Below are 12733 nucleotides of genomic sequence, written 5' to 3'. Positions count from 1 at the left end.
TTAGCTTTTCATAACAGCTCATCTTATATAACTAATTGTTGCTTGGCAGAATTGTTGCCAACGTATGGCAAAAAAAATAAAAAATAAAAAAAATTGAATGACAAGCACCTAGCTAAAAAACATGGCTCTGTATTAAATACAAAACACATTACATAAGAAGGAAAAACAGCAGCATTTAAGATTTACTTGGTTGTTTAATTTCAACTTGATGGTGGCAGTGGTGGGGGGCGGGGACCCGCGGAGACTCAACTATTTCCACACAAGTGCAATCAAAAGGCCATTATCTAAAATACTGTATGTCCAGCCAAAAGCATTTTAAGATGCCGAAAACCCTACCAAACGGCGGCCCCCTACTGCAACCTGGGTGGAAGCAGCACCACAAATAGAGCGCACGCTTCAGTGCTCATGTGTGTCAACGTCGCCTGGCTCGTTGCACTACATACACACGCGTACATCGCACATACATGTACACAACCCAAGATATGCTTACTGATGCAATCATATCATAGCAACACAAAGGGAACAAAAAAAAAAAAGCATCTGAAGGCACATATACGCCCACTTTGTTTAGCATGATCCATTTCTAAAACTGCTTCATCTGAGTCGGGTCATGGGTGAGCTGCAGCCTATTCCAGCTGACTTTGGACCAAGAGGTGAGGTAAACCTCCTATGAGCCAAAATAGTCAATTTAATATTTTTCACAAATTGATACTTTTGGCCTTTCCCCATTTTATGGATATTAAGCCATTTAAAGTGTTGAAAATGGCCTCAGAAAAAAACATTAACTGCTTCTTCTCTCACTCGGAGGAGCCGTGTAGCATTATGTCGCCTCAAGATTGAAAGTTTTTTTTAAACAGTAACAAGTGAAAATAGTTCAACATTTGAGTTAGCCTGTCTTGCTTGCTTCCAAAAAAATAAAATAAAATTATAGCTGGAAAGCTTCCGTGCAGAAAGATCTGGGATCGGCCGATACCATACCATAAATTCAAAATGTGCGAGCAAACCCAAGGACATTATGCAAACTCCACCCTGAGTGAAAGGCCGGAGCCGAGATTCAGACCCAGAACCTGAGAACCAAAGTGCCATCCACTTGACCACTATGCTACTCACTTTATCAAAGTCACCAAGAGACTCCCCCCCCCCCCCACTGCAATCGTTTTTCCGCCCAGCTATGCCTTAATCGGGCTAATTAATTTAGGTGAGCTTTTCAACTAAATGACAATATCCACACTGATTTGTCCATTTGCATAGCTAATTAAGTCATTAGCTCAAAAACGCACTGATTGCCAACAAGCGCGCCGCGTTCGCCATCTGTTCCCATGAGGAGGCCCGTCAACCTTCCTCTGGACCCCCCACCCGCCCACTGCCAAAAACTCCTCTGATGACAACAGCTGGTGGCGAGTGCGAGACTTGGCGGTGTGTTAATTGGGCGCTAATTACCGCTGCCTACTTGACTACTCATCTCGTTAAGAGTTAGCCTTGGTGCTAGTAGAGGCAGAGCTCCCCGGATTTTCAATGAGCCCACGCCATTTCTAACTTGTGGCTCGTTAGCATATTTTATAGCAATTAGCTTAATTGTTGAAATCGAGGAAACATGATGATAACCATAGAACAGGAAATGAACTGTGACTGTGTCTGAGCGTTGTGACAAGAGTTGGCTTCTATTTCCAGAGTATAATGTGCGTGTCTGGGTGCGGTCATAAAGTGAGCTCAATTAAAAACAAGAAAAGCTTTTTCATTCATGGAGGCAGCACTTCATACACTGTGTGTCTCTGGCGCAGGAACACATCACCAAAGGCAAATGGGATCCTCCCAACAACTTGTCCCACCTGTGAGGTTTGTGGATGATTGTGTTTCAGATAGCTTAATAGATTGAAAGTGTCTGGATCTTTGCCAAGCCCTGCTATCAAGTCATGCTTGGAAAAAACATACTTATAACGTTTCCTCTACAATAATAAGCATTCTACGATGGGTAAAGTTTGATCTGAGAAAGGATTAATAATTCCATTTAATTAATAATTCCATGTTAACTCATTCACTCCCAGTCATTTTCACTGAAGCAACCCCCTTCACACCCGCTGTTTTACTGGATTTTGACTGATTTTGCAAGGCCCACAGAATATTGTATTTGATTACTAAAAAACACATGGAACCTACCAAAAGAAAGATTAGAGTCTTTTCTTTCATTGGGGGAAAAAAAAAGTATGTTTGCTTTGGTTTCTGTTTTGCAGCAATTAGCATTAGAATACAACTAAGTTCCATCACTATTCATATTCCTGGTGAAGACACTGACAAAAAGAACTTGTTGCATCATAGCCCTGGCTGATCTCTTATACTCTGCTGACAACCGCTGGGTGTTTTTGTAATAACTACCATTGCTTTAACCCACCTCTTCATGTCAGAAGCTGCATCAAAGCCTTCTGTATGCTCTTGCATAAAAAACACATAATAAGAAACGTGCAAACACGTTTTTAGCAGTGAAGGACAAAGTATCAAAAAATGTGTTTGGTTTTGAATGCGTTAATTATATATGATCGCCTGAAGTAATTATTTTTAACCTATTTATTATTCATATAAAAGATAATATCCTTCCTTTTTAATTAAATCTAACAACTGTAAAATTGTTTCTAATTTCCTATAAGAATAGTTTAAATGTTAATTATACTATTATACTATTATTATACTATTATAATTAAGTAATAGCAATACTCACATGCATATATTCTTTATCCTCTGAAAAGGATGACAAATGAGTAGCAGAGATTGTCACCACATACTTTATATCCATCCATCCATCCATCCATCCATTTCTTTCCTCACAAGGATCACGGGGGTGCTGGAGCCTATACCAGCTGGCTTCAGGCAGTAGACACCCTGAACTGGTTGCCGGCCAATCGCAGGGCACACAGAGACGAACAACCATCCACACTCACAAGCACACCTAGGGACAATACGAAGCGCCCAATTAACAACCTGCCATGCATGTCTTTGGAATGTGGGAGGAGACCGGAGTACCCGGAGAAGACCCACGCGGGCACGGGGAGAACATGCAAACTCCACCCAGGAAGGCTGGACTCGATCATGCGTCCTCAGCACTGGGAGGCGGATGTGCTAACTACTCTTCCATGGTGCTGCCTGCTTTATATCCATGTCTCTATATTACACTGCCCCCAGGTGGCCAACGTGGTCATGCCAGAAGGAGTAGCATAATGTCGATGAAACTGAAGTAAAACAAAAACGAGGCTAAAACAGTTTTATTTGTTTACATTATGTCATTTGCATATGTTTATAAGGACAATCCTATTGAGTTTTTTTTTCTTTTTTTAAATTAAAAACACATTACAAACATTTTGGTTGGGAAGGCTGGAACGGATAAATGGCATATCAATTCATTTCAATGAGGAAAGATGATATGGGAATAAATTACACTCAAGGTACTACTGGAGAACACCCCCCCCCCCCCCAATTTAATATTGCTTGTATTATTATTAGAGCTCTCAAACGATTAATTTTTTTAATCAGAGTAATCACATCTGAGAATTTTGATTAATCACAATTAATCTCTTAATTAAAAAGGCTTTTTCTAGCAACATTTTATGCCCGCCAAATTTAAAGAGCCACCTGTTATGTGTTAATTCTTTCGACATTTAATGTTATGAGGACGTCTTCAACATGTTTTGAGCCACTGCACACGCTCATCCTCCTCATTTTCTAATCAGTTAATTATTTGCATAATTTAAAATGGGGGAAAAAAATGACTCCAATAGTTTGACATGAACAAATATTCTGAATGTCATATGCAAACATTTATGAAATGTTTAACTTCAGTGTATGTAGTTATATTTATTGCTCAAACAAAACCTGTGCTACCTTTAATGTAACCATCCGCTGTCAGCGAAAGGATCATCTGTGGTCAAAATTAATAGTGTGATTAATCTGCGTTAATAGATGATTAATGCGATTTTTTTTTGGATTAATTATTTAGTTAACGCTTTAACTTTGACAGCCCTAATTATTAGTTTTTGTTTGTTTGTTTTTTAAAGAGATACTTCACTTATTTAGCCTAATATAGCAATACAAAATTAATATTTTGTCTATAATTAATTTGATACTTTCATTATTTTTCACGTGGAATTAGTACCTTTTAAAAACACATTTTGCAACTTGCTGTTGACGGAAAATGACATCACAAGGGCTCAGGTAACCAATCGCAGCTTACCTCTTTTTCTAGGTTGGTCATGTGACATTCACAAGCTGAGCTGTGATTGGTTACCTGAGCCCTTGTGATGTCATTTTCAGTCGACAGTAAGTTGCAAAATATGTTTTTAAAGGTACTAATTGTGCATGAAAAATAATGAAAACATCAAATTTATTACAGGCAAAATATTAATGTTTGACTGCCAAAAATGGCTAAATCAGTTAAGTATTCCTTTAAAAAACCACACACACTTGGCCACTAGAGATCACTGTTGCACATAGTAGGCACCCATTTCTTCAACACACACACATATTCACACACCTTCTCATCTACTCCAGTGGCTGCTCCCCCCTCCACACCCCCGCCTCCTCCTCCACCACCACCACCAGCAAACCCCCCCCCCCCCTCCCCTGGCGAGGGTCCACTGCTTGTTGTCATTGGGCTCACGTAGGCTCGTGCTCAGACACACACACACACACGCACACGCACACACCAAAAAGCCCAACAACTTCTCAGACAAAGACAGCAGGCGTGCAACATATGTATCCAGCGTGTTAGCATCCGCGCTGCCAGTGTTCAAGAGGCGTGTGAATGCGCGTGTGTGGCGCTGTGGTGGGGCATGTGAGGCAGTAGATGGGATGGGGGCGAGGGGGGGTTCACATAAGCAATAATGAGAGCTGGCACCAATCCAGACTGCCTGTTTGAGAGAAAACAACTGCACGCCTGGTGTGCATGCATGCATGCGTGTGTGCGCGCGTGTGTATGTGTGTGTGAGACGCCTGCGCGAGTGGGAGAGAGCGACGAGGGCAACAAATGCGAGAAGATGACGAGACAGCAAAGAAGCGTGGCACAGACACGGCAGCGAAAGCAAACGAGGACACAGTGTGTGGGAGACAGACGGAATACGTTTGGGTTTGTTTTTTTCTTCTTCGCTCCCCTCATACACTGAGCGAGCGAGAGAGAGAGAAAGAAAAAAAAAAGGTGAAACAAAGATTTGTTTTTGGAGGTTCAACTTTGCCAAGAAAAGTTTTCACACTGAATCTATATTTAGTTGACTGAGAGTTGGGAACATGGAGTGCGGAACCTGTGACCTGTTTCGGGGTCTTGATTGAGCAAGACTCATCGTCATTTCTTTTCAATACACCAGTTATTGTCAAAAAAGAAAAAAAAAATTAGTTTTCATGTGTCTTGCTACATTCAACACACAACTTTGTTACGCTGGATCCTCAAAGTGATATTTAAACTCTAAACTAACACCAGGGCTGGGTTATTTCCACCAACCTCACAATATGATACATATCACGATACAGGGGTCACGATACGATACGTATCGCGATACATATTAGCGATATACCAATATGTTTTTTTTTTCAATACCAATAACGATTATTAGTAGTCAAGGACGCCGATAACTGATATTTGGAACCGATATTCATTTTCACTAACAAGGGAAAATATTTGCATTAAAATAGGCGCGGGAGATATGACGATATTAGATTGTTAAGGATCGTTAAGTGTTGACGATCTCATAAAGCTGAAAGATCGACAAGGTCGTCTGTAGGGCACATTTTATACAGTTCAACTTTATGCGGGCTCAAGCTTGGTTTATGCTTGATGCATCCGTGTGGTCTTTTTTTTTTTCCCCTCACTCACTCACTCACTCACTCACTCACTCACTCACTCACTCACTCACTCACACAAACTTACTCCACTCCTCTAGTCACCATGCTAATGCTACCATGCTAATGCTAAGTAAGCATGCTAATGCTGATGTGTCCACTCCCCCACCTGGAGCCCGATGCTACCGTGAGGTTCGCACGACTCCCCAAAGCAAATGACATTCAAACGAGAGGCCGAGGACGCACGCGGCCGCGATGAGTCGGGCGCTCGCTGGAGCTCCGACCGCCCGGCCACGGCGGCCCGGAGCCGCGGGGAGGCGGCCGCTCCCCCGCCGCGAGCGCGGCCCGGCCATCTCGGAACCCCGACAGCCGACGGGTACGCAACTCTCCACGCGACGCGACATATCCACATTGCCCACACGCGCACCTACGAGAATTTGTAAACTAGGCGGAGTCGCGGACGAGCAAACGCTGTCGTAAACTGTGTTTTTTACTTTCCAATTCTGTGTTTTATTTACTTTGCTAACTCATTCCAAACTGTTTTGGTCGATAGTTTATTGAGGAAAAAACATTTTCAATTTCTATTGTGGTGTTCAGCGCTGTTCCTACACCGTTGGCACTGTAACTAAAGTAACCGAGGCTGTTCATTATTACCATTTATGTTTACATTCATTGCACTATTCGATAAAAAATTGGTACTATTTCAATTGAAACCTGTTCAGAAAGCTTAGTTGGCTTAAGATGTGTTTTTTTTTCTTTTAGGGTTTTATATACATTTTAAATGTTATAGATTTTACAAAAATTTTCAGAAATGTGAAGATTAGTCTAAAAAAAAAAATGCAGGAGGGTTGTAAACACTGTTTTTCCACTGAAACGTCCCGCTGTTTACAAAACAAACACAAAATGGCAAAATACAGGCTGGGGAGGTGGGGGTTTAGGACGAAATTACCACAAAAGATGAACAAAAACACAGATGTGTAGACTGAGAGAAAGTTAAAGTGTGTACATCCTGTATTTAAAAATTTTCCTGAGTGAATCCGGCAGACAGCCCCTTTAATTTCAAACAAAAACAGAAGGTGCAGAGAGTTCCCAGGGTTGGCAAAAATGAAAATGAAAACTTAATTATTATTATTATTTTTTAATTTACATTTAAATGAGTTCCCTGAAGTTATCATTTTCTTTTTTTAATGGATCTATTATCAGCCATATAATAGGCCATATAATATTGCTGATTATGGCTTACAGCTTAAGAAAACTCAAGTATCCTATCTCAAAATATTAGAATATTTCCTCAGACCAAGTAAAAAGAAATGCCATAATCAGCAAAATTAAAAAAAATAAAGCTTGCAATATTTCAGTTGATTTGTAATGAATCCAAAATGTATGCCATTTGTGCGTATTTAATTGCATTACAGAAAATAAAGGACTTTATCACAATATTCTAATTTTCTGAGACAGTCCTGTAAAATAAAGGCAGTATTTTTGACTTGACATATACTGTTAACTTGGGCTGGGTTTAAAAAAATCGAATAATCAATATCGAATAGATTTTTCTTTCCGAGCCTGATATCGATTCATAAAACTGGTGCCGGGGGCTAATTCTTGCTAACGTTTCAACAATCCTAGTAATGATAAGCGAGCTGTACCTTACATGCAATATTTTATTCAATAATAGTTGGGAAACACTGGCTTGCTGACACAATCGCCAATTTGAACTTCTTTGGAAAACATTTTTGTTGGCGTTCCTATATGACAAAAAAGCAAGAAGAGGGAGTCAAACCAGGATGGAGTCGATGCTTACAGGTACCTGACTGGAGAGGCTGAAGTTGGTGGCGGGGCTGCGCTTCTTGCCAGCGGCGGCGCCCACGCTGCTGCTGGCGCTGCTGGCCGAGTTCTTCCGTTTCCTCCGCTTGGTGGTGGTCTGTCGGGCGGGCTCAGCTTTGGCGCGACCAGCAAACACAAACACAGGCCATGCCAGGGACATAACGCATACAGTCGGCTGCAAAAGGGGACGGCGGACGGCACCATGCGCAATCTATGCATGCACTATACATACATATATATTAGGGATGTCCCGAGTCCAAGTCACCTGATTTTGAGGATCTGACGATACCGAGTCCTGATCCGATTCTTCAGCAAAGTATTAAGGAGGGGGAAAAAAGTGCTTCCAAATTTTTTATTTTTTTTAATTTGAACAAAACCATCCTAGTAATTTTGGGGGGTGCCATCAGAAGTGCACAAAATAAAGAATTAAAATAAATAAAACGCTTTATGTAATATGTTTACCACTGGATGATTTTGTTGCTTTGTAGCCCCTAAATAAATAATAATAATAAAATAAAATTACGATCATTTTGTCCTGTATATATACACTATATATACATACATACATACATACATACATACACGTAATCGCAACGCAGCAAACACATCCACATCAAAATTTGCATCATAAATTTAATAATAATGCATATATTTGTGGAGACAGGACTGGGGTCAGTTACAATTTTTAAAATGTGCAGAATTTCACAAGTTACTTAATGTTAAAGATTAGATAGCTCTGAAAAGAAAAATGCACTGAACTGTCACCAACGTCTTACAGTTGCAATTATGCCATCTAGTCGCAGAAAAATGACCTCAACAGAAATCAATAGCTCACTCGTTTTTTTTAGAGTACAGTACATCTTTTTAATTTGAACTCCATTTTATGAATTATTCTGAAATTACTGTATCGATGACTAAAAGATGCAGCCATATTTCTGTCAGTTTAACTTTTTTTTTTTTTTTTTTACGTTTATGTTACCAAGAGCATGAAAACATTTTATTGTACTGTGTTTTGTACATTTATAACAGATATAAAATTTGTGATTAATCTTGAGTTAATTATTGAAGTCATGTGATTAATTACGATTAAAAAATGTAAACTCCTGACGCCCCTAATGTGGATCTCTCCAAAAAAAGAAAGAAAAAAAAAGATTCAATACGCATCTCAACATAATTTAAAGTGGAAAACAAAGTTCCAATTCAAACAATTTTTGTGACAACCCTAATATTACGTATGTGTATATGTTAGTGAGCCAGACATATTCCATGTTATTTTGTTGAGACACAGGTGACATTCATACTTGAATCTGCTATCGTTTGTTTCCTCACAAGCATTCCGACATGCATTGAGTCGTAGCGCAAGGCCTTATTTCAACATGCAGCAAGGACAAGGCATTGGACGAGCGGCGGGGCTTTTGTCCGTCTGGGAACAAAAGATACCTTTTTTGTGATTGGTGGGGAATATTTCCGTTTTGAAGTTCTGCGGGTGCCCAGCTGAAAGCCAAAATTGTGGTGATTTTTACAGTGTAGATATATTTTGAGTCATAAAAGCATGAGAGAGTGAGGAATGATGAAGAAAGTGAGCATCATTTCATTCAATTGAACTTGATTGTCTTTCCTACTGTATGTAAAACGGTTAACTTCTTAGTTTAGAAGGCCTAAAATGTTACTTCAAACATTTCCTTCACAATTTCATCAAGTTATATCTTTTTGATGATTTCCTCTGGGAACAATGGTGACCTTACAGCTTCCATTGTACTCTACTTGACTTTTTTTGTTGTTGTCCTTATCCGCATCTTTCCTCTTTGCATGGCTGACATTGACAGATGTGAGTGCGCCTCGGCAAACCATTGTCACAGATTTGTGGTATCCGACGTCTTTTTCCTGCGCCGCTGACGCACTGCAATCGCTTCCCGTTTCCCTCCCGGAAAAAAAATAAAAATCCCAAAAAATAAAAGACTTATCAGGGGGTGCAAATGTTGCGGATGCTTCCTTCCTGGCGCGAAAAACATGGAGAAGAATGGCAGGAAAGCAAAAGGGGGGAGCGGCTATATGGAAGCTGCTGGAGGTGGACGTCTTCAATTTTCAAATAATGTCATTGGGGCTTTACGTCACTACTTTTTTTTTTTTTTTTTTTTTTTTAACTTTTGTTGACAGTATTTTATTTAGTAACATTTTAAATCAACCCCTGAATAAGTAAATAAAATAATAAATACGTTTAATAACTTTTTATTTACTAATAATCAATTTATCCTCTGCAGTTATTAAACATATTGGATCCTACTACTTATGATAATGACAATACACAGAGTAGAAATTGTATTATAAAATATCTAATAAAGCTTCTGTTTATGGACTAATTCATTTTATTAAAAAAAACCATACATAACATAATATAGTCAAAATATTGTAGAAATACAAAAATATAAACATCCAAAAAATATACAAAATATAATATAGATTATTAATGCTCCCTTACCTTTAATAAAATAATTTACAATAAAAAACTAATATTAATTATAAAGTATAGTATAAATATGCCAATACAAAATAGAAAATAAAATGAAATCATAAATTACAAAATAATTTCCAATAAAAAAAAAACTAATATTAATTAGTATAAATATGCCAATACAAAAGAGAAAATAAAATAAAAATAATAAATTACAAAAATAAAAAACAAATCAAATACAATAAATAATTAATTCAACAAAAAAGAACTGATATGACATATAACACGATGCAGATCAATTATCAAGAAAAAAATCAATAAAACAAAATGATAAAATAACTGTATAAAATTTTTTGTAAAATCCAAAATGATAAAACTACAAAATCATAAATAAATGATGAAGTGAACAAAAAATATTAATCTAAAATGACAAAAAATGATAATATATTTAAGGTAATATTTTGATATCTGCATTTTGTATTATTATTATTATGATGATGATGATGATGATGATTATTATTATTATTATTATTATTATTATTATTATTATTATTATTATTATTATTATTATTATTATTATTTATACAGAGTACACAGTTGATCATCCTCACCTCCCACTAACATGTCCTCCCTGTATATTTCCATTTTTTTATTTTTTATTTGCTTCCACCCCCGCACATTGCGTTCACTCCTGTGTTCTGGCACTAACTAACATTGACTTGACAATTACCTATATTGACAATTGACAGCACTATTAATGGAAAACATGTCATTATTATTTAAAGTTATCTCGTGCATTTTTTAAAAAACCTTTGAATTATGACTTCGACACTTACCTGGTGGAGCCACCATTCTCTGCCACTTTTGAAACAGGCATGTCTTGAGACAGTCGCGCGGGCTGAGGTTGTACGTCTTGTGTCGGGACATGAGCTCCTGCATGGGCTCCAGGATGACACACAACTAAAAGAAAGACCAAAAAAAATGCCAATAAATTACAAAAGAGCATGCAAATGAGCAACGTGAAGCGCTGCCCCCATTAAAAGAAATCCATAAAAAGGCAGGCTTTGCTGCTCTTGCTCGCTTGATGTGTTAATTGCCCCGTAAATCAGACTTTTATAGGCGTTTATGAAAGAGTTGGAGGAATGGAGTTTATTGTCATGTGCACCGAAGCAACTCGGAGTCTGTTAAAACACACAACTAAATGGCGCAAGGCTATTTCTTATTTTTATTTTAATATGCGCAACATTTGTTAAGCTCTTTACACCGCCAAGACTTTATTAGCCAATGTTTAAAGGAGCAAGAATCACTTTTTAAATTTGGCTGTATCACCTGCTAAAAAGCTCAAAAGTTTAATAATCAGAAGAAAAATAGAGAACGATATCTCATTCCTGTTTTCCCATCATATTGCTGTGATGGCCACCATGAAGGACGATGTCGCCTAGCAACACAAACAATGTTGATGACACAACAAGACGTTATTCCTTCTGTTAGCTCTTAGCTATTAGCTTAACTTAGATATTACTAATTTAACACATTTAAGTTTGTTAGCTCCTGTATTGGCTGGCAACCAGTTCAGGGTGTGCCCCGCCTTCTGCCCGAAGCTAGCTGGGATAGGCTCCAGCACCCCTATGATGCTTGTGAAGAATAGGCGGTTAAGAAAATGGATGGATGGATGGATGGATGGATGGATGGATGGATGGATGGATGGATGGATGGATGGATGGATGGAAGTTTGTTGGCTATACCACGCTATTCCACCGTTCCCAATGTTAGCCTGTGATCGGCGATTTTTACAGCGCTGGCCCTCATCCTGAAACCCGCGTCTATTTTCAGACTGAATAGAAGGAAGCTCGGCTACATTCAAAACATGCTGATGTATTCCCAAAGAGAAAGCGACGAGGGGAAGGTGTCAGGACTTTTTCCCTTTTACGAGGAAAGGGTGTATTGTATGGACTGGCGAGCTAAGATAACAAAAGGGAAGCTAGCGTTCATGTGGCGTGATGGATAAGATGGACTGCACAGCGATGGTAGCGAACCAGATTGTACTACTGCAATTTGGGGAACATTTGCTATGTCTTTGGCCTAATTTTGCAATAGATTGGACTTTACCATTCATAACATTTAATTCAACACAATTACCGGTAATTTTGCAGGCGCGTTAATCCTGCCAAAAATTGTCAGGTATAGTTGTGGGTGGAAAAAATTCAGTCCCTGAAATTGGTTTCACTGAGCAATATGAAATTTGGTCAACGTCTATCATAAGACCCTCAAAAAAAGTCTGAAAAACACCCGCCTGAAAAGACACAGGAAGTCGGACATTTTAGGCCATTTCCAAGGGAGATGAACTTGTCGTATAGGTGGTTTTCATGATTTTTACCAAAATACCAAAAAGAAAATCCAGCAGCTGAAGCTAAGTAGCAGCATGAAATTTTGAAGGCATGTCTTTCATAAGTAGCGCTACAAAACGGTTTCAGGTATCATGATATTGATGATATTTTCAGGCACAGGAAATTGAGCATTTTGCTATGAAGTTTCCAGAGGTTCTTCTAAAATTGTCTTGGTTCTGATTGTTTCAGAAAAAAAATATAATCAGCCCCCAACGTCAGTTGAATTTAGCAACATGAAATATGGTAAACATGT

General features: G+C 38.6%; 1 protein-coding gene across 4 annotated transcripts in view; it reads right to left on the bottom strand.

Annotated features, from left to right (window-relative positions):
• ldb2a (LIM domain binding 2a) overlaps positions 1 to 12733 on the bottom strand; it is a 70096-nt gene that overhangs the window by 4221 nt on the left and 53142 nt on the right. Inside the window, exons 6-8 of one of the 4 annotated variants that reach the window (XM_077532579.1) lie at positions 10930 to 11053; positions 9082 to 9135; positions 7619 to 7755 (exon numbers count right to left, since the gene is read on the bottom strand). In XM_077532579.1, coding sequence (XP_077388705.1) covers positions 7619 to 7755; positions 9082 to 9135; positions 10930 to 11053 — 315 coding nt within the window. Of the gene's footprint in view, positions 1 to 7618; positions 7769 to 9081; positions 9136 to 10929; positions 11054 to 12733 lie in introns of all 4 variants that reach the window. The other 3 variants (XM_077532580.1, XM_077532577.1, XM_077532578.1) reach the window with 3 other exon arrangements.

Source organism: Festucalex cinctus, chromosome 9 (assembly GCF_051991245.1).
Source record: "Festucalex cinctus isolate MCC-2025b chromosome 9, RoL_Fcin_1.0, whole genome shotgun sequence".
Classification (NCBI taxonomy): domain Eukaryota; kingdom Metazoa; phylum Chordata; class Actinopteri; order Syngnathiformes; family Syngnathidae; genus Festucalex; species Festucalex cinctus.
Note: the sequence above shows the minus strand (reverse complement) of the source record. Positions and strands in the feature narration are given on the sequence as shown.